This window comes from Geotrypetes seraphini, chromosome 9 (assembly GCF_902459505.1).
Source record: "Geotrypetes seraphini chromosome 9, aGeoSer1.1, whole genome shotgun sequence".
NCBI classification, from domain to species: Eukaryota; Metazoa; Chordata; class Amphibia; order Gymnophiona; family Dermophiidae; genus Geotrypetes; species Geotrypetes seraphini.
In genome coordinates, this window is record NC_047092.1 from 105,598,865 (window position 1) to 105,621,134 (window position 22,270).

A 22,270-nucleotide genomic window follows, 5' to 3' on the forward strand; every position below is an offset into this window, starting at 1 on the left:
ATCATATCAACTAGCAGGGTGCTAGGTGCAATTCTGTAAAATTTATGTGAACATTATCAAATCATGCTTAGTGCCAGTGCATGTCATAAATTTTAGGTACACCCATTTAGGCCAGCTAAAACCAGGTCTAAATGTCTACACCTGTTATTTGCCAACCAGTTGGTTGGTGCAAAACTTCTAGAACACCCATGATCCGCCTCTTGATCACACCCCCTTTTAGATTCATGCACTTGTGAAATGTGCCTACCAAGTTGTGCATGTAACTTCTAATTGATGCCAATTAGCATTAAGATGTTAATTGCCAGTTATTGGTGCTGATTAAGCCAACCAATTAAGCTGTGCATGCACAACCTTAGGTACCATATACTTATATAAAAGCTAGCGTCTGTTTGATAAAAATTGTACTGTTTATGTCCTTAACACAAAAAAGCAGAGATGACCAGGATAATCAATCGAAGTCCACATCAGGGATTGGGATGGGATCATGTATACCACCTTTTTGTAGTTATACAACCACAGATGAAAACAAAAAGCGGCTGTGTTTCAGCAGAGATTCAACAAAATCTTAGTATATGTGCTTCATAAAACTACTGCATAAAATGATATAAAAAATAATCAGATGCATTTGGTGTATGAATGTAATATCACCTAACTGCAGCAGCAGCAGCAGTTAACAAGGGACTATGGCCCAGATTCACTAAAGATAGTGACTCAATCGCTGTTGGCCGATTCTCTGGCCGATTTTTAAACAGTGATTTATTTACTATCAAGTTTGCATGCAAATGATTTGCACACAAACTCCCAGATTCATTCCCTCAGTGAGCGATTGAGTCGGTGCAGAGCCCTGACAGTAGCGACAGGAGAAGCAGCCTCCTGTCACTGCTGTAGGGCTTCTGTCGAGAACCTTTTTTTTCTTTCATTTTTTTAATGGCACAGATATTTTGCATGTATTACACACGCAAAATATCTGCCCAATTAAAAAAAAAAAGCCTCCCGACAGCGCCCCCTCCCCCAACCTAAAAAAATGGCAGGAGAGATGGCCATTCCCTCGTCACCAGATGTCCCCTGCCACTCTTAAATATGGCAGGAGGAATGCCCACTCCCCCCACCCGGCGAACTTATGGCAGGAGGGATGCCCACTGCCTCCTGCCATCGGCCCACTCCCACCCCCTCGCAGAACTTGATATGGCAGGAAGGATGCCCACTCCCCTCCTGCCATTGCGCCCCATGGTCAGGTTGTCATTCCTTCCCCCCGTACCATTAAGTTGGGAGCAGGAGGTGTGCTCAGTCCCTCCTGCTCCTCTGGTCTCCTGTGCAATGCAGGCCTTAGGCCCTGCCCCAGTGCATCATGTGATGTATGGGGAAGGGCCTAAGGCTCTGATTGGCTCAGGCGCTTTGGGCTCCTCCCTTGGGAGGGGCCTGAGGCACCTGAACCTAAGGATGTCCCTGATTGGCCATTGTTTTGGCCAATCAGTGACATCCTTAGGCAGTCAGGTTTTAGGATCATAAAACTCGAAGCAAAATAGCCAAGCAAATGTTAGTGAATCAATCGCTTGGCTATTTTGCATGGGATTTTACTCCATTTGTATGAGTTGGATCGGATCGTAAAATGAGGAAAAACACATGGTGGGCCGTTTAGTGAATCAGGTGGGTCTTAGCGACTTTAGTGAATCAAAGCCTATGTGCTGCTGCTTCTACTACTACTACTACACAGAACACTGAATCTATCACCTAGGTGACATCACATTGACACACCAATTGAGTCTGATTATTTTTTGCATCATTTTATATAGCAGTTTTATGAAGTGTATATACTAAGATTTTGTTGAACCCCTGATCCAGGCAGATTTGCTGAAACACGGCCCATGTGTCAGGTTTGTTTCCATCTGATGTATATGTTGGACTTTCATTAAAGTTTATTTGCAGCTTGATTATCCTGGCCATCTCTTCTCATTTTTGGTTTTTGATATTTGTTGTGGAGATTCTTTTTTTCCTTTGACTATGTCCTTAACATACCATTTTGATTTTGCACCGTTTGGCAAAAAGGATCCTGGCTGGAGGTAGAGGAATAGGAATAGGCTTAAGCACTGTTTCTTAGCTTGATCCTGGAGTACCCCCTTGCCAGTTAGGTTTTCAGGATATCCACAATGAATATGCATAAACTTGATTTGCATACACTGCCTTAATTATATGCAAATTTATTTCATTAATATTTGCTGTGGATATCCTGAAAACCTGCCAGGCAAGGGGGTACTCCAGGACTGAGTTGAGAAACACTAGGCTAGTGTTCACTTTCTAGGATTCTGTGATTTGAAAATCAAATCAATTCATACAGTCAGTGATAAATCAGTCACATGGAAACAGACTTTCCTGTAGTGAACAGAAGATTCTGGAAGATCACCAGGAATATCTTTTGAATGCCAAGTTACATTATCGCAGTCAGTTTAGACATTATGCAAACTTATGTCAGAACTCATTATCAGAACCATCATCCCAGCCACATGACTCCAGCTGAGTATCCTGTAGAAATTCCACCTCAATGTCATAAACAAACTCTGGGTCATCTTTCTTCTTGCAATTTTTTTCAAACAGCTTGTCCATTAAGTTTTTCCTTTTTTTCAGTTCCTTATCATCCAGTTTGTTCAGGTTCTCGTCAGGGTCAAAAACAGTTTCCTGCTGAATCTTTTGTAGGCTCTCAACCAGGCTCTGGCCTTGCAGATGGCCCTTCAACACAGTATACAGCTTCACTAGCTGCTGTAGCGAGACCCCCTCCAGGAACTGTTTGTGACGAGGGTTATTCTTCAGCTGTTCTGCAGCGCCGATGCAATCTGGACACAAAATATGAAAATAAAGAAGATAAGAATTGTGTGAAAGAGTGGTGTCAACTTGCTCAGGAGAAGGGTTGCATAGACAGACAGACAGACCACACTCTGGGCATTCAAGAAAAAAACCAAACCTTTATTCAACAGTAGTGCAGAGCCTGTTTCTTCACAGGCTCCTATAAGTTTGTGTTCTTCAAATAAAAGAGTTAGGCTTTTCCCCAGTCTTTCTCAAACACAAGTCCCCTTCTCCATAGGGCATGCCAGGCCCTAAACAGTCTTTATTCCATGTGCAGGGAACAGTTAGGCAGCATTATGTTCCAGGTCTTAGCAGGCACCAGAACAAAGGCAGGTTTTTAAAAGCAGTAGAGTCTTACCTCCTACAAACTCTGTCAGTGCTAGGCCCTTTGACCAGCTTCTCCAGCTCCTAGGTTTCCTCTAATACACACCCCTCCCCTCCTGGGTCTGGCTCGGCCTTTTAAGTTCCCCCGAGTCACTTCCTGGTTTCCTACTTTTCTCCCCTCCCCTCTTTCTCAGTACTGCTGTGGTTGTGAGACAAATTAGCCAGAAGGGGGAGTGCTGGGTTTTCCTGAGGTTTATTCTGAGTCTGAGCAGCAGTGTCACGCAGGGGAAGTAACAGGGTTTCATACACTCTGTTACATACCCTCCCCCTCAGTTCAGCCATGTCTGGGTGAGCGTCTGCTCCCTGGGTCTCCACCACTTGAGACAAAAAATCTGCATATATGTGGTTCTCGGCCTGGCCGATGTCTGATGTCAAAGTTAAAGGCTTGTAGCTGTAGAAACATAAGAACATAAGAAGTGCCTCTTCTGGGTCAGACCAGAGGTCCATTGTGCCCAGCAGTCTGCTCACGCGGCGGCCCAACAGGTTCAGGACCTGTGTAGTAGTCCTCTATACCCTTCTATCCCCTTTTCCTTCAGAAAATTGTCCAATCACTTCTTGAACCCTAATACCGTACTCTATCCTATCACGCCCTCTGGAAGTGCATTCCAGGTGTCCACCACCCGTTGGGTGAAGAAAAACTTCCTAGCAGTGGTTTTGAATCTGTCCCCTTTCAACTTTTCCGAATGCCCTCTTGTTCTTCTAGTTTTCGAGAGTTTGAAGAATCTGTCCCTCTCCACTTTCTCTATGCCCTTCATGATCTTATAGGTCTCAATCATGTCCCCTCTAAGTCTTCTCTTCTCCAGGGAAAAGAGCCCAAGTTTTCCAGTCTCTTAGTGTATGAAAGGTTTTCCATACCCTTTATCAAATGTGTCGCTCTCCTCTGAACCCTCTCGAGTATCGCCATATCCTTCTTAAGGTATGGTGACCAATATTGGACACAGTACTCTAGATGCAGACGCACCATCACCCGATACAACGGTAGGATAATTTCTTTCGTTCTGGTTGTAATACCCTTCTTGATTATACCTAGCATTTTATTTGCTCTCTTGGCAGCTGCTGCGCACTGTGCCGATGGCTTCATTGTCTTGTCCACTATTACCCCCAAGTCCCTTTCTTGGGTACTGTCACTCAATAGTATCCCTCCCATCGTATAGCTGTACCTCGGGTTTTTGCTTCCTATATGCAAAACTTTACATTTCTCTACATTGAACTTCATCTGCCATCTCATCGCCCACTCCCCTAGCTTGTTCAGGTCCCTTTCTAATTCTTCGCAGTCCTCTTTAGTCCGAGCACCACTAGTTTGGTGTCGTCTGCAAATTTTATTATTTCGCACTTCGTCCCTGTTTCTATATCATTTATAAATATATTGAATAGCAGCGGTCCGAGCACCGACCCCTGCGGAACACCACTCGTGACCCTCCTCCAGTCTGAGTAGTGGCCCTTCACTCCTACCCTCTGCTTCCACCCCGCCAAACAATTTCTGATCCATCTGTGTACGTCTCCTTCCACCCCATGGTTCTTCAGTTTCCGAAGTAGGCGTTCGTGGGGTACCTTGTCAAAGGTTTTTTGGAAATCTAAATATACGATGTCTATGGAGTCCCCTTTGTCTATCCGTTTGTTAATTCCTTCGAAGAAGTGCAGTAAGTTCGTTAGGCACGATTTCCCCTTGCAGAAGCCATGTTAGCTTGTGATTAGAAGTTTATTTCTTTCAAAATGCTCAATCGATGCTGTCTTTTATCAGTGCTTCCGCTATTTTCCCAGGAACTGAGGTCAGACTTACCGGTCTGTAGTTCCCTTTCTAAAGATGGGCGTAACATTGGCTATCTTCCAATCCTCCGGGATCACTCCTGTTTTCAGGGATAGATTGCAAACTTGCTGTAGTAGTTCTGCTATTTCCTCCTTGGAGTCTTTATGGCGGGCTAGGCATTGAAGAGGTTCTTGGTTGGTGACCAACAGGAAATGTCTTCCCAGGAGATAGTATTGTAATGTCTCTAAGGCACATTTAACAACAAAGGCTTCTTTCTCAATATTGGCATAGTTCTTCTCCCTCAGAAAGAGTTTTTGGTTGATGAAGGCGACTGGATGCTCTTCCCCAGTAAATATTTTCCATTTTCAATAATATTATACAACACTTAAATCTATAATCCAACTAACATGGATATTTTCTGGACATTTAGGCCCCGATTCTATAAAGTCCGCTTTCTACAGATTACGTAGGATTAGGTCTATTTCAAAATTTCTATGCCCAAAGTCATTAAATATTCTCATTCATTCGTTAGTGATATCCAAACTAGATTACTGCAATGCTCTTTTTAAAGGTATATCATTAACTGAACTCAAATGTTTACAAATTATCCAAAATGTTTCCATAAAACTCATTACCAAATCCAGAAAATTCGACCATGTTACCCCTCTCCTAAAAAACGCACATTGGCTTCCTGTTATCCATCGTATATCATACAAACTCTGTTTGCTCACTTTCAAGTCTCTACTGTTTAAGACTCCTGCATTCATTTATAAATTTCTAATACCATATCACCCAACCAGAACTTTAAGATCTATTGATCAGAATTTACTGACTGTTCCCTCACTGAAATTTATAAACACCAGACGGCAGTTTATATTCTCAGTAACAGCACCACAGACCTGGAATGCTCTTCCAATTTTTTTACGTAATGAGCAAGACTTGGTAAAATTTAAAAGTAACTTGAAAACATTTCTTTTTAATGATGCTTTTAATACTTAAGTTAATAAATTATTTAAAATTAGTAATTTTAATAATTTATACCTTAATACTTAATTGTTTTTCCTATTGTGCTTTCCCTTTGTTCTGCTTTCACTTAACAAATGTATTTCAAATACCCTTCTTACCTTATGTAATGTAATATGTATTACCCAATGTAAGTATTTATAGTTTGTACAGTTTGTTTTTTATTAATTATCTTGTAATATGTATTACCCAATGTAAGTATTTATAGTTTGTACAGTTTGTTTTTTATTAATTATCTTTTAATATGTACATCGCTTTGAATTTGATTAAGCGATTAATCAAGAAAAATAATAAACTTGAAACTTGAAAGTTAGGTGCTGATAGCAGCGCCTAACTGAATTGATCAATAGGCTGATACTGATACTCAATAACTCACAATCAGCAGGCATCTAACTCAAAGCACCTACACTAAATGCAGGCGTGGTTAGGGGCTAATCATGAGCGTGTTTTCAAGTTATGTGCTTCTTTGTGAATTAGATGCCGTTAGGCTCTAATATCGGTGCCTAACTTTAGGGGAAGAAAACTCTGGCATAAATATGGTGTGCCTAAATGTTAGAACACTGAGCACTGCCTAAGCATGTTTAGGCAACGCTAAATGTGATTCTATAATGGGCGCCTAAGTTTTACAGTATCGGTTCCGATATTGGTGCCTAACTTTAAGGTAGACTTTATAGAATCAGGGCCTAAAAGCTTACATTAGATCTCACTTTAGTGTAAATGAAATAATGCTTTCCTTGATCTGTTTACTATGTCTGATGTACTTGGTTCTAAAGCAGCAACATTAGCAAGAATTAATATTTAAATACTTTGTTTCTTAACATGTCTACACTTTTATGAAGGGTTATTGCAAATAAATGGTTGAGTTGGGAGACATGAAATTGGTGATTAACTGGGTTCAGTCAATCAAGAAAAGGTAATAACCTTCATAATGCAGAAGCCTCCAGTGGTCTCTATCTGTATTAACAATGATAGTGCTAATCTCTGAAGGATACAAAGACTGAACCTGAGAACTTGGAGAAGTTCCGGACAGGCATGATGCGCTGGCGATCTTTTTCTTTAGCTTGTTCATTGTAGATCAAGATGATTGCAGGTGGCTGGAAGCGAATGCCACACTTCTTTGCATGATAGGCCATTGATATTTGATTTAGCCAGGACTGTCTAAAGTTTCAAGACTTCCTTGAAAACAAAGAACAGAAATAGTTAGGTAAGTTTATATACATAACAGAAGTGGGTATATACAGGGTCAGCCCCTCCACTAAGCAGTCTAGGCTTCCATCTAGGGTAGACTATATCAATGTCTTGGGATATTTAACTGAAACCTACAGCATTCATAGCAATACTTCAAAATAATGCTGAATTCTATAATGGATATTACTTTAGATCAAATATACATATCTTGTAAATAAAATATTTTCAAAACTTTTATGTGTTGCATCATATTGTGTTTCTTGTACAATGTGCTAAGTATTCCTCCACCCAGGTCATAAGCAATATGCAAAGACCATAAGCTGAATTGAAGGGAACCATCATTGCACATTTATTTTATTTTTTTATTTATTAAAAAATTTATATACCACATATTGACTATGCATTTTACAAATTACATACAAATCAACTTAAGCTCCATATACAAACAATAGTAAAACAGATAACAGGTGTAACACAGGAAGCCATTAATAGTCAGATGCATTTATAACATGCTCTTTGAATTAATCCTCCCCACAGTGTATCACAAAATTCCAGGAAAGCATGAACAATAGCAGGTTAGGTTTCAGAAGGCTTGTAACAGGAAGACATTAAGGCCTAGATTCTGTAAACTGCACCTAACTTTAGGCGTGCTTTAGACGGATAATGAGCCATTTAAGTGTCTTAACAAGCGTTATTGGGACTTAGACAGAGGTAGGCGTCAGATAAACGTTCTTAGAACATAGACGCGAGATAGACACAAGTTGAGGGAAAACTCGCGTCTAAGTTTGTAGACATGGGCGTAACATGGGCGTGGTTAAGGATAGGCATGAGATAGACTCTAATTAGGTAGCAGACCACGTCTAAACAGTGTGGAAAATGTAGGTGTAGGAAAAGCTGGTCTAAGCATAGTTTTTGCTTTATTTCAATGCAGTTTCAGCTTTGGTAGCCAAAGACTTCCTATAGACACAAGTTAGGCGTGCTCTCTGTTTCAGCAATGATATTTCTTATAGTGAGTTTGAATATGTTTTTTTTTTCTTCTTTCTCCCTCCAAATAGATTTAATAAGCAACCATATAAGTTCCTATCTATCCCATCCCCTGTAAACCTCTAGTTTTCATTGTAGTTCCTTTCTATCCCTTCTCCTGTAAACCGTGCCGAGCTCTACGAATGTGGAGATGATGCGGTATACAAACCTAAGATTTAGTTTAGTTTATATCAATAGAACACATCAATATAAACATATTGCATGCAAAACATAGTACTTTTCTGCCCGAACAGTAATATGATTTACTCATTACACCACCTTTGGCTTCCTGTTTAAAAATAACCCCCTTTTTCTCAACAAACAGTGCTGCAATCAGATCTTTCTTGAGAGCAAAGAAGAACATGAAAAACATCATTACTGCACACATTACTTCATTTCTTAGCACTTAAAGAGAAAAACCAGATACAGACCTTAACATGCATTTTCCCTCATTCCAAAATGGAGCTTTTCAGCTTCACAAAGCTGACCTCACTGTGACATCATCAAGCTGCACCTTCAAGGTACTATGCCACAATTAAAAGATGCGCTGGGTACTGATCTTCCAGAGGTTGTGAGTTCAACTCCTAGCCTGTCTTTTATTTGTAGCATTCTACTTTGCTGATGCACATTGATGATGTCACAATGAGGTCATCATTGTGCAGCAGCATACCTTCATTTCCAATGAACTAGAAGCCACATTCAGGTTTGTTCTGTGTTTTATTCTGTTTTTAAGCTTGGCCAATTGAAGTTATGGGCTTTTTGTTTGCTTTGAGGAATGAGCTGATTGTAGCAATGTTTCATGACAAAAAAACTGTTATTTAGAGCAAAGAATCGCTTCTAAAAACCTCTCTCAAATAACATCTGTGGGTTGTCCAGAGAAAGCTCATTGGATGACCTAAATCAGTGATTCCCAACCCTGTCCTGGAGGAACACCAGGCCAATCGGTTTTCAGGCTAGCCCTAATGAATATGCATGAGAGAGATTTGCATATGATGGAAGTGATAGGCATGCAAATTTGCTTCATGCATATTCATTAGGGCTAGCCTGAAAACCCAATTGGCCTGGTGTTCCTCCAGGACAGGGTTGGGAACCACTGACCTAAATAGCATGTATCCTGCTAAAGCCTTTCTGGAGCTTAAACCACATCTATCTGAAGCCTATACGGAGCTCAAAGTCCTATCTTTTATACTTCTTATAGGAGTTTATATTGCTATACAAGTTTCTGTGTAGCACAGGAGTGAAGCTTCCCCCTTCCATGCTGATGTTCCCAGATCAACTCCCACTGAAACTAATATATTATAAATATCCTTTTAAACATGGTATACTGTGTTTTTATTATCCTTTTAATGATGGTATACTTTGGGTTAATTGTGTTAAAGCTTACAGTCCTGAAATAATGATCAGTAAAATCAGTAAAAAACACCTTTTTATATATAACATCATAGGGATGTCTATATGAGGGCATCTATATAGGGATGTCTATACGAGGTTTTAGGAACCTGCGTCTAATACACGCTGGACACAGAATAGACGTCTAGATGAGGCCTAAGTAGCACCTAAGTGACGCTGATTGGCACATGCACTTTGAGGACGTCTAAACCACACCTAAAGTTAGGCGCACCTTACAGAATCTAGGCCTAAAAGTCAGATGCATTTTCAACATACTCTTGAAGTTCATCCTCCCAGCACAATATCATAAAATTCCAGAAAAGCATTAACAAATGCAAGGAAGTATTACCAGAGGAAGGCATTAACACAGGAAGACATTAACAAATGTTTTCAACACTTTCTTGAAATTATCCTCCCAGCACAAAATCGCAGAATACTAGGCAGAGCATTCCATTCCAGTACATTTATAGACCGCAAAACCTTTCAGATCGATGTGGTTTACATAAGCAAGAGACTGTACAAATCAACAAATTACAAAATTTGTGACTTAATCATTAATTTCCCAAAAATCTTACAAACAAAGATGTTTTCAATAGTTTTTGGAAGTGCAGATAGGAGCCTGAGGTAGCAAACAAGATACGTAACTCGGAATCCTGACTAGCTGCCTGGAATGCAATCGTTCGATGTAAAAATTTATTGTATAGGCAGCCACGCACTGAAGGAAATACAAACATGTAAGTAATCTGCAGCGGATGTTCTACTTTAAAGAGCGCAAATTGATCCAGCAAATAACTGGGAGCTTTATAACATAAAGTCCCAAATTTGAATAATACCCTGACATCAAAAGGCAACCAATACAGCTCTCTATAATAGGGAGTAACTTGATCCAACTTTCTCAAATTAAAGATCAGACATACAGCTACATTTTGAATCTTGTGTAATCTATCTAGATTTGAACGTAGACCTGCAAGATGAACAGAGTTACAATAATCCAATGTACTGAGAACCAAAGACTGAACCAACATTATAAATGCAGAGGGACTGAAGACCTAATCATATGCAGCTTCCATAAAATAAAGAAGCATTTCTTAACCAAGGCAGTAGTAAATGTTTTCATAGATAAATTCTTATCCAGATACACACCCAGGATTTTAATTTCTGAGTCGATCCTATAAGTAATCCCATTTAACGTCAAAACTTTTTCCGTAGTTTTATTAGAAGAAGCATAGAAAATTTAGCTGTCTCCGGGTTAAGTTTTAATTTGTGTTCCCTCATCCAGTTGTTCACAGTAAGAAAAATCTTGTTAATAGAATTTAAAGATGCTGAAAGGTTAGAACTAATAGGAACAACAATAGTAATATCGTCGGCATAACTGAATACTTTCAGATTAAACAAAGATAGTATCTGACCTAAAGAAACAAGAAAAATATTAAAAAGGACAGGAGAAAGTGGGGAACCCTGTGGGATCCCACATGGGTTACACCAGCTATTAGACTAGGACCCATGGAAGTACACTTGATATGTTCAAGATTTCAAAAAATCTTGAAACCAGTGAAAAACCTTCCCTGTAATTCCCATGGCACCAAGACATCCAAGTAAAGCATCATGATCAACGAGATCAAAAGCAGAACTTAAATCAAGCTGTAACAGAAGTGCCCCTGCACTCTTACTGAATAAGTCATATAGATAATTCAAAAGTGAGATGATCAGCATTTCCGTACTGTGAAAAGGGCGGAAACCAGATTGAGATTCGTGTAGAAAAGGAAACTAATTCAAGTAATCCAATAGTTGTTGGTAAACAGCTCCCTCCATTAATTTTGCAAAAAGAGGTATTGATGCCACTGGTCTACTGTATAGTTACTAATCTCAGATTGTGAATTATTTCAATATTTAATGCAAGAGGTAATTATTATGTGTCCCTTACTTTTTGGAAAATCGCCTTTAGCTAAATTGTTAGCCAATTGAAGAGATCTTTCTGAAAATTGTGGTACGCAGCCTATGCCTGCTAGGTGTGTCCCTAGTGCAGAGCCCTGTTTAAAGGCCAACCCTTCCCCCAGTGTTATGGATAAATCTTTTTTGATTCTCCTGATGCTATTTCTCCCTTGCTCTCTAGAGGGAGTCAGAGAGCACAAGTGCAGAGCGCCCATCCCCCTCTCAGGCCCAGGGTTGCTGATAGGAAATCCTTCCCACCTGAGGGTTGGGGGCAGGGCTGCAAACTAGTAGCCCAGAGAGGAAAGCTCCTGGGAAGTCAGTTAAAAGGAGGAGAGGCACAGGACAGGCAGGAGAGCTCAGGGCTGGGAGATACTGATGGCAGTTCTCCACTGGAATCTATGGAGCTGATGGAAGCCGGAGAAGAATCTGCTTTGAAGGAGAATGAAGAACCTCAAGCCATGGAAATTGACCTGGATCCATCTGCTGCTCCAGTGAGGGAGATTCTGCCAATGGAAGTTTGCTTCATGGAAGGCAAGCCGCTCGGGGAATGAAAGTGAGTAGCTGTGACCTTATTGTATGAAGGACTTCCAAAGTTATGTTATGCCCTGTAGGAGCTTTAGAAACCAGAGCTCCAGAAGATTGAAAAGACTTTTGTGAAAGTTTTTTTTTGTGTTTCTCTTCTATGAGAAAGGACTGTTACCAGCCCAGGTAGTGGGGGTTTGCCTCACGTATTTTGTGGTGGGATAGTGGGCCTATTTGGCAGTGTATCACCACGTGAAGCGCACTACCTGCCCAGTATTCTAGCAGCTGGGTAAGTCACAGCCGTAGCTCTGACTAGTGCTGTGGTAGTCAATTCAAAGACTGTTTGTATTTTGAATATTTTGTTTTTCATTGCTGAGCAATAAGTATGGGCTGAAGCCAATAGCCTGAGTTTTGGAAAGGCTTGAACTTTTGAACATTTCCATTTTGGGGACAGTTTGCTGTTTTGTGTTTTTTTTTCTTTTTACTGTTTTGGGACTATTTGCTAAACGCAGGAATATCCTGACAAGGTTTATGTTTAATGCCAATGAAAGAATAAATACTGAGTTTAATTTAAGCAACTACACTTACCTGGTGTGGCTGTATTTTTCTTCCACTAATTTTCCTTGTGCAGCCCACTGCGGCTCACAAGAGCACAACTCCCGTGTCCCAGCCGCTCAGGGCCCATTGTCCTGAGCTGGTTGGTGACAAAATTCAGATATGATGAATTCATAATAATGGAAGAGCAAGAATCTAATAAACAGGAGGACTTAGGGCTCCTTTTACTAAGGTGCGCTAGCATTTGTAACGCGCGCTAACCCTACATGAAAAATACTAACGTAAACTCTATGAAGGCGTTAGTTTGTAGTGCGCGGGGCAATGTAGTGCGCGCTAAAACTGCTAGTGCACCTTCGTAAAAGGAGCCCTTAGTGTATTTTGAATATAAAATTTAAAATTGGGACCAATCTAAAGGTTTAAACAAATGCCAAAGTAAGTCAGCTAAGCATGATGCTATCAGTAGATCTTTTTTTTATAATTCTTTATTCATTTTTAAAACTGAAAAAAGTGCCAACAAATATACATACATATAATGTCATAGAAACACAGCACTGATATTCGTACAGAAATACATTAGAAGATCTATTAATCCCACTCCACCCCTCCCTTATCCCACTCCCCCTCCCTGGATGTGTGTAGGAATCAGAAACCATAAATAAGAATGCAATCTATTGTCTAGCAAAAATCTCTAGTGACTCCAAATATTTTTAAATCTTTTGCTAGTCCCCAATTGCTCTGATAACATCCTTTCATACCTGTAATATTGACAAAATGTTTCCTACCAAAAAACAAAGTTTAGTCTGTCCCAGTTCTTCCAATTCCTCATTATTAACTTCATGGCCACTCCCGTCATGACAATAAGTCTGTTTTTATGTTTATCGATTGGACTTTTAGGGTTTAACAATGTTCCAAAAAGGACCACATCGTAAGATAGTGGTATGGAGACGCCTATTACCATAGTAATGTCCCCCCATATTGATTTCCAGAAATTGAGTATCAAGGGACAATAAAACAACAAATGATCTAGAGTTCCTATTTCAAGATGACAGTGCCAACATCTATTTGACTTTGAACTAACCAACTTTTGTAAACGAACAGGAGTCCAAAAAATTCTATATAACAGAAAAAAAACACGTTTGTCTCATAGATGCTGACGCTGTACATCTCATTCTCCAAGACCAAATCTATGGCCATTGAGTAGCAGAAATCTGCTGCTTTATCTCAATGCTCCAAATGTCTTTTAAGCTTGTTTTTTTAGCCAGATATTCAGATATTAATTTGTACCACTTAGCAGCCTGATGCCCTTGATAATCTGTCTGGAAGCATAGGGCTGGCAAACTATACTGATTTTTTAAATTTCGCCAGTCAGGGAACCCCTTCTGAATGGCCTGCTTCAACTGCAATCATTTATAAGCTTGAGACTTTGATATGCCAAATTATTATTGCAGTTGTAATGAGAGAATGCAAAAGCAGTAACACGATTGTTATGGGAGACTTCAACTATCCCGGGATAGACTGGAGTCTTGGAAACTCAAAATGTGCTAGGGAGACCGGACTCCTGGAGGCTATTCAGGACTGCTTCATGGAGCAGCTTGTCAGAGAACCGACGAGAGGAATTGCCACTCTGGACCTTATCCTCAATGGGCTAAGAGGACCTGCAAAGAAAGTGGAAGTAGTGGGACCGTTGGGAAACAGCGATCACAACGTGATCAAGTTCAAAGTTGAGATTGGAATATCGAAAGGGAAGAGAACTGCAGCGACAACTTTAAACTTAAAGAAAGGAAACTACGAAGTGATGAGATTAATGGTAAGAAAGAAACTTAGGAGCAACTCAAAGAAATCCCAGACTGTAGAGCAAGCCTGGTCACTATTCAAAGACACGGTGAGCGAAGCGCAAAATTTATACATCCCCAGATTTAAAAAAGGATGCAAAACGAACCAAACTAGAAACCCGGCGTGGATAACCAAAGAAGTGAGGAAAGCGATAGGAGAAAAGAAACATTCATTCCGGGAATGGAAAAAGGACAAAACCAGGGAGAACTGGAAAGAGCACAGGAAGCATCAAAAAGAATGTCACCACGTGCTTAGAAGAGCAAAAAGAGAATATGAAGAGAGGCTATCCAGGGAAGCAGGAAATTTCAAACCGTTCTTCAGATATGTTAAAGGGAAGCAGCCGGCTAGGGAGGAGGTGGGACCGCTGGATGACGGAGATAGAAAAGGAGTGGTGAAGGAGGAAAAAGAGGTGGCGGATAGACTAAATATGTTCTTTTCATCAGTATTTACAAAGTAGGACACATCCAACGTGCCGGAATCTGAAAAAAATCTTCACAGGGGACCAGGTAGAAAAATTAACATCAATGGAGATAAGCCTTGAAGATGTATATAGGCAGATAGATTAAAAAGTGACAAATCTCCGGGCCCAGACGGAATCCATCCCAGGGTTTTGAAGGAACTAAAGGAGGAAATAGCAGAGCTACTACAGCAGGTTTGTAACCTACCCCTGAAGATTGGAAGATAGCAAATGTTACGCCCATCTTCGAAAAGGGAGCAAGAGGTGACCTGGGGAATTACAGACCAGTAAGTCTGACTTCAGTTCCGGGGAAGATGGCGGAAGCGCTGATAAAAGACAGCATCGATAAGCATCTAGAAAGAAATAAACTGATGAAAACAAGCCAGCATGGCTTCTGCAAGGGAAGATCATGCCTAACGAACTTATTACACTTCTTCAAAGAAATTAACAAACGAATGGACAAAGGGGACCCCATAGACATCATATACTTGGATTTCCAAAAAGCCTTTGACAAGGTACCCCATGAACGCCTACTACGGAAACTGAAGAGCCATGGGGTGGAAGGAGACGTATATAGATGGATCAAAAATTGGTTGGCGGGGAGGAAGCAGAGGGTAGGAGTGAAGAGCCACTACTCTGACTGGAGGAGGGTCATGAGTGGTGTTCCGCAGGGGTTGGTGCTCGGACCGCTGCTGTTCAATGTTTTTATAAACGATCTAGAAACCGGGACGATGTGCAAGGTAATAAAGTTTGCAGACAACACCAAACTATTTAGTGGAATTGGGACAAGAGGACTGTGAAGCTTTACAAAAGGACCTGAACAAAACTAGAAGAGTGGGCGGCGAGATGGCAGATGAAATTTAATGTAGAGAAATGTAAAGTCTTGCATGTGGAAAACAGAAACCCAAAGTACAGCTATATGATAGGAGGGCTGGAACTGGGTGAAAGTACCCTAGAAAAGGACTTAGGGGTAATGGTGGACAAGACAATGAAGCCGTCGGCACAGTGCGCAGTGGCCTCAAAGAAGGCGAATAGAATGCTGGGTATTATCAAGAAAGGTATTACAGCCAGAATGAAAGAGGTTATCCTGCCATTGTATCGGGCGATGGTGCGCCCGCATCTGGAGTACTGCGTCCAATATTGGTCGTCGTTCTTAAAGAAGGATATGGTGTTACTCGAGAGGGTCCAGAAAAGAGCCACGCGATTGATAAAAGGTATGGAAAACCTTTCATATGCTGAAAGACTAGAGAAACTGGGGCTCTTTTCACTGGAAAAGCAGAGACGTAGAGGGGACATGATAGAGACTTACAAGATCATGAAGGGCATAGAGAAAGTGGAGAGGGACAGATTCTTCAAACTTTTGAAAACTATAAGAATGAGAGGGCACTCGGAAAAATTAAAAGGGGACAGATTCAGAACCAATACTAGGAAGTTCTTCTTCACCCAAAGGGTGGGGGACACCTGGAATGAGCTTCCAGAGGGTGTGATAGGACAGGGTTCAAGAAAGGATTAGATAAATTCCTGAAGGAAAATGGGATGGAAGGATATAGATAGAAGAATACTATACAGGTCCTGGACCTGATGGGCCGCCGCATGAGCAGACTGCTGGGCATGATGGACCTCTGGTCTGACCCAGTAGAGGCAATGCTTATGTTCTTATTTGCCATTTTCCCATTTGAAATCACATCACCTAAAGTACGTATGCCTGCCTGAAACCAATGCTTCCAGAGGTTTTTAAAGTCGCCGATTTGTATCTTGGAGTTTAACCATAGGGATAGACATGTAGATTGCTGTACGGGATCAGGAATTAAGGTATTCATAAATTTTAATGTCTTCCAGGTGGAATGAAGAATATTATTGTCCTTGTATATTCGAGGAAGCTTGATACTGAAAATATGGTCAAAACGTAATGGGGCCATAAGATGACTTTCCAATATCAGCCAATCTGGCAGATTCTCCATGAGTTCAGGAAGGATTCAATACATACTCTGACACAATATAAAGGCTTGGTGATACCTGTAGAAATTTGGAAAATTTACCCCCCCCCCACACCTGAAAGTTATCAAATGCAGCAAACATCTTATTGATCAGAATTGCCTTCTTTCCTATTGCCAGAGAAGAAAAACAATGAAGCCAACTCCTTGGCGCCTTCTTCTCTTACTCTGCTCATTTACCAACACTACTCACTGCCTGAAACCTCCCCCCCCCCCAATTTACTCGACTCCATAAATGTAAGTAACACTTGCCCTGGCCTCAGAATCCCCGCGCTGGTGCACACCAGAAATCACCCCTTCAAAAAACAAAACAAAACCAAACCCCGAGGAGTTAACTATTCCTCTTTAAAGCCCGTTCCTCCTGCCAATCTACCCAACCTTGCCTCTGACTCTCTCACCCCAGTCCCAACACTCTACTGTAACACCAGATCAGCTTGCAACAAGACCCAAATCCTAAAGGACCTACTTGGGGACTTCGACCCTGGATTCCTGTGCATCACAGAATCATAGATTGAAAAAGACGATTTAGTCACACAAAATGAACTCTGCTCCTATGGTTACCATGGCCTCTTCTCCCACAGAATTAACCGGAAAGGAGGAGGCCTGGCACTCCTGTACAAATCATTCTTCGACATTCAGCTCCTCAAAAAAGGTAGCTACACTTCACTAGAATATATGTTAGCTTCAGTCAACGACGAACTCCACCCCCACCCATTGGGTATCTTGTTACTATACCGGCCACCAACCTCCTGGAATAAATCCTCTGAACTCATCCTTGAGATCATTACAAGCACTTTCCTAAAATTTCAGAGATTACTGATCATTGGTGATATTAATCTCCACCTAGATGACAACACCAGCAAGGATGCAACCGAATCCAACAACTTCCTCACTTCTCTAGGTTTCCCCTCTCCTGTGTCCTCTCCAACCCATGAAAAGGGGTATACACTAGACATCATCAGCTTCCTCGACCTCACCGAGCACAAAACCTCTGCCGAAGATGCTCGTTGGGAACATGTCCCTTGGTCCGATCACTTTTTAGGTTCTTTCTGCCTCTCCATTTTCATGTCTCACCTTGAATCTCCACCCCGTGCCACAAATTCTATTACCTTCCGCAAAAAAATTGCGAGCGAACTGTTCTGGACTCAATTTCTCAACCAGCTTCCCTCCTGTCCTAAGCCTGTTGACTCAGAATCCAACTGGCACAACTGGGTAAACCTCTCTGAGACTACCTATTGTGCTCTTGCCCCTTTTTCTACTAAATCTATCTCCTACTCCTGTAAGGCCCCTTGGTATCTTCTGTACCACAGAGTACTGAAGCAGAAATGTCGAGCACTAGAGCGTAAATGGAAAAAATCTAAATCCCCTTCAGACAGACAGTCCTTGGAGGGACAATATCAAGTTCTATAACACAGTACTAAAAAAAGCAAGGAAGAACTTCTATGGTAATAAAATCTCCAGATCCAACAACTAAAGTAGTACACTAACCTCTGGCGCACCCTAACCTCTAAAAACGATTCCTCCTTTCCCCCCTCCACCCCATCAGCAGATGACCTAGCAAAAATTCTTCAACGAAAAGATCACTACCATAAGGAGCTCCTTCCCACCAGCAGTCTCCTACAGTTCTCTGGCTCCCAGCGACTCTACCCCTATCCCAGCAGACAGATCCTGGACTGCCTTTGAACTCGTATCTGAATCCCAGATCTCTAAACTCTGTCTCAAACTGAAATCCTGCAAATGTGCCCTGGATCCATTCCCTTCCTACCTATATGAGAATATTCCCACGCAGGCCATCTCATCCCTCACCAAACTTATAAACTCCGCTTTAACATCGGGCCTATTCTCCGCAGAAATAGGACATATTGCCTTGTCCCCATTACTGAAAAAAGCTGATCTTGACCTTTCCTCTCCTTCTAACTACCGTCCCATAGCAAATATTTCTCTCCTGACTAAAATGCTAGAGGCCATTATATCTACCCAGCTCTCATCTTACCTAGAGAGATTCTCCACTCTCTTACCTTACCAATTTGGCTTCAGACCCAACTTCAGCACCGAATCCCTATTGGTCTCATTAATTTCAAAGGTGCAACAACTACATTCTCGTAATAAGTTTGTTGTCCTATTACAATTCGATCTCTCTGCAGTTTTTGATGTTGTCCACCACGATATCCTAATTTATCAACTTTCTGAGATAGGCATCAACTCCACAGTTTTAGAGTGGTTCTTGAATTTCTTATGATCCCGCTTCTACACTGTCAACACAAATGGCACTACGTCCGCTCCTTGGAAACTGACTTGCGGAGTCCCGCAGGGATATCCCCTATCCCCTATTCTCTTCAACATCTATATGTCTTCCCTGAAACTCTTCCATCTATCTTCCCTTGAAACACTCTATACATATGCTGATGACATCTTTGTCCTCCTCGAGACAGACTCGAACCTTACCAACCTCTCTGAGAATGTAACAGCAGGATCCAAGATGGCCGCAAGCTTGTCTCGCTGAGTAGGACGCCCAGAGATTTTGCTTGCTTAATCGCTGGATTTTCAATTGGTAGCGAGGAGTGAGCTCTTCCCCTACCTGTAATGCTGAAGCGACGTGGCTGGAGCGCCGCTGCTGCTTCGCGGCGAACCAGTGGAGTCCCCGTCGGCACCATTGAAGAAATCCTGAGAAGCATGCAGAATGTTGCCGGAATATCGGAGGGCGGCCCGCAAGAGACGCTGCATATGGGTGGTTCGGCAGCAGTTCTCTCTGGGTCCGATACAACTCTTAGCCCCGACATTCGAGCTCCGCCTTCGCAGCCCCGGAAAACAAGTTCTCCAAGAGGTGAGGAAATCCCGGAGGAAGGGCTGTTTCCATCACCAGAAGCAAAGCAGACATCACTGGAAAGCTTGGAAGGAGGGGCAATCCAACGGGAGAGCCAGTCCAAGGAACCAGAGGAATTTTCATCTGCAGGAGCGGGGATTACCCAGTTGGAGGAGGAACAAGAAGAATCAAAGAGTGGTGAGCACTTTTTCACTGGCCAAGAGCAAACCTTTCTAAATAAACCCTCTGAGGTGACTCTTGATGCTCTTTGGGATCTTGTGGCTAATTTTGGGAAAGCCATAAATCCCCATTTTAATTATATAGAAGGAAAATTGATTGAGCATACAAAGGAATTGAAAGAGGTTAAGATAGAATTGAATGACTAAATCCAATACTCAGAAGACTGAAAAAGATTTAATTTCCTTTAAACAAATACAAGAGACTTTAATCAAAGATAATACAAATCTTAGAAGGAAAATTAAAACTTTAGAGAACATATCACGGAGTAATAATTTAAGGTTGATAAACTTTCCTAGGGTTGCAATGGTGGCCCCGAGAGAAATGATAAAAAAATATTTTCAAGAGGTTTGGGGCATATCAGAGGATCTTTTACCTCCACTTTCTCAGGTTTATTATCTACCTTTAAGAGATGAACCTCAAAATCAAGGACTATTAAATCAAGAAGCTATGGACGTCTTAGCTCTTCTTGAGATGTCAGATAAAGAAATTGCTACTCCAGCAACTCTGATAATAAATGTAGCTTTGCAACCAGACAAATCATAGAAACAATTCCTTGGCCATAGAATACAGATATATCCAGATTTATCACACAAGACGCAGAAGCGTAGGCATGAATTTCTATTACTTAAGCCAGGAGTTTTAGCTTTGGGGGCTACTTTCTACTTGTGTCACCCTTGTAAGTGTATTGTGCATCACCAAGCAAATAAGTATGTTTTCTTCGAACCATTTCAATTAACTTCTGTCTTGTCACTCACCCGACTGGGAAAAGAAAAATCTTAACATCTTAAGCTCGTTAGAAGAAATATGTATCACATTTTGCTCTCAGCTTCAAGTTTTTGTTTCTATTGTATTTTTTTTCTTAAATTTCCACCAATAATAAATCTTGGATCTATGTGAACTTGAGTAAATTGAACCTAAAATGTAAATTGTCTTATATTTGATGGTTGATACCATGTATTTTCTTTTTGAATATGATCTAAGTTCAATTTCTATCTGTACAAGTTTAAATGCTTGATAAGTAATATGAAATTTATAAATAATAAAAAGAGAACATAACAGCATGCATAACGAAACTCCAATCCTGGTCCCTCTCAGTACAAATGAAACTGAACGAGTCCAAAACGAAACTACTCTGGCTTGGCCCAAAATTAGAACAGCTGCCTACCCTCTTCTCACTGCCTTTATCGACTCTTCTCTTTCCTTCAATGACCATCTCAACTCCTTGGTAAAATCATGCTTTTTTAACCTCCACATGCTGAGGAAAGTGAGATCCTGTTTCCGCCAACATTTTGCTGTCCTTGTTCAATCTATCATCCTCTCCAGACTAGACTACTGTAATTCCATCTAAGTCTAACTAAAAAAATTCTTCAAAGACTTCAGCTAATTCAGAACACCGCGGCCAAGTTGATCTTCACAAAAAGCAAATTTGATCATGTTTCCCCACTTCTGTCCAAACTTCACTGGCTTCCAGTAATTTCCAGAGTTCATTTTAAATGCGCATGCCTAGCTTTTAAGATCCTACACGGCATCATCCCTCCCCTAATTCCACTATCTTGGAACTCCTCGAGTTCTCATACCACCAGGTCCACCCAAAAACTTAAACTAGCCTTCCCCTCGCTAAAAGGAGGGGAGAGTGTGGCACAGTGGTTAAAGCTACAGCTTCAGCACCCTGGGGTTGTGGGTTCAAAACCCACGCTGCTCCTTGTGACCCTGGGTAAGTCATTTAATCCCCCCATTGCCCCAGGTACATTAGATAGATTGTGAGCCCACTGGGACAGACAGGGAAAAATGCTTGAGTACCTGAATAAACTCATGTAAACCATTCTGAGCTTTCCTGGGAGAACGATATAGAAAATTGAATGAATAAAATAAATATACGGGAAAATTGGGGAAATCTCTCTTCTTCAGAATCACAGGGCTTTGGAATAATCTTACTGCCCCACTACGGAATCTGGGTTCCTTCCAACTATTCCGAAAGCACCTGAAAACTAGGCTATTCACAAAAATGTAATGCTCTCTTCCACTATACTCAACCTCCAACCCCATTATGCTGGTCCTTCCTTTATTAAGTTCTTGTAAACCCTGCCAAGCTCTATAATTATGGAGAGGATACGGTATATAAACTTAAGGTTTAGTTTAGTTTAGTTTATCCATCCTCCCTCTAATTTAGCCGCTTCGACTGTAGACAAATGTGTTTCCTGTAGAAAATAAATATCAGCTTTTTGACTTTTCAAGAAATTGAGAACTTTTTCCTCTTGATGGGATGATTAAGCCCATTTACATTCAATGAGTATAACTTTAAAGCCATTTTATATCATATGAAGGTAAGAATGAAAAACTAA

The 22,270-nt window shown here is 41.1% G+C and overlaps 1 protein-coding gene across 6 annotated transcripts in view; it reads right to left on the bottom strand.

The window, feature by feature from the left end:
* Positions 1 to 1,490: 1,490 nt before the first annotated feature.
* Positions 1,491 to 22,270, bottom strand: part of CEP19 (centrosomal protein 19) — an 88,173-nt gene continuing 67,393 nt past the window's right edge. For 4 of the 6 annotated variants that reach the window (XM_033959365.1, XM_033959367.1, XM_033959364.1 and 1 more), the window contains 2 exons: positions 6,996 to 7,168; positions 1,491 to 2,828 (listed from right to left, as the gene is read on the bottom strand). In XM_033959365.1, the coding sequence (XP_033815256.1) occupies positions 2,467 to 2,828; positions 6,996 to 7,125 (492 nt within the window). In that variant the 5' untranslated portion in view covers positions 7,126 to 7,168 and the 3' untranslated portion in view covers positions 1,491 to 2,466. The remainder of the gene's footprint in view (positions 2,829 to 6,995; positions 7,169 to 22,270) is intronic. The other 2 variants (XM_033959369.1, XM_033959368.1) reach the window with 1 other exon arrangement.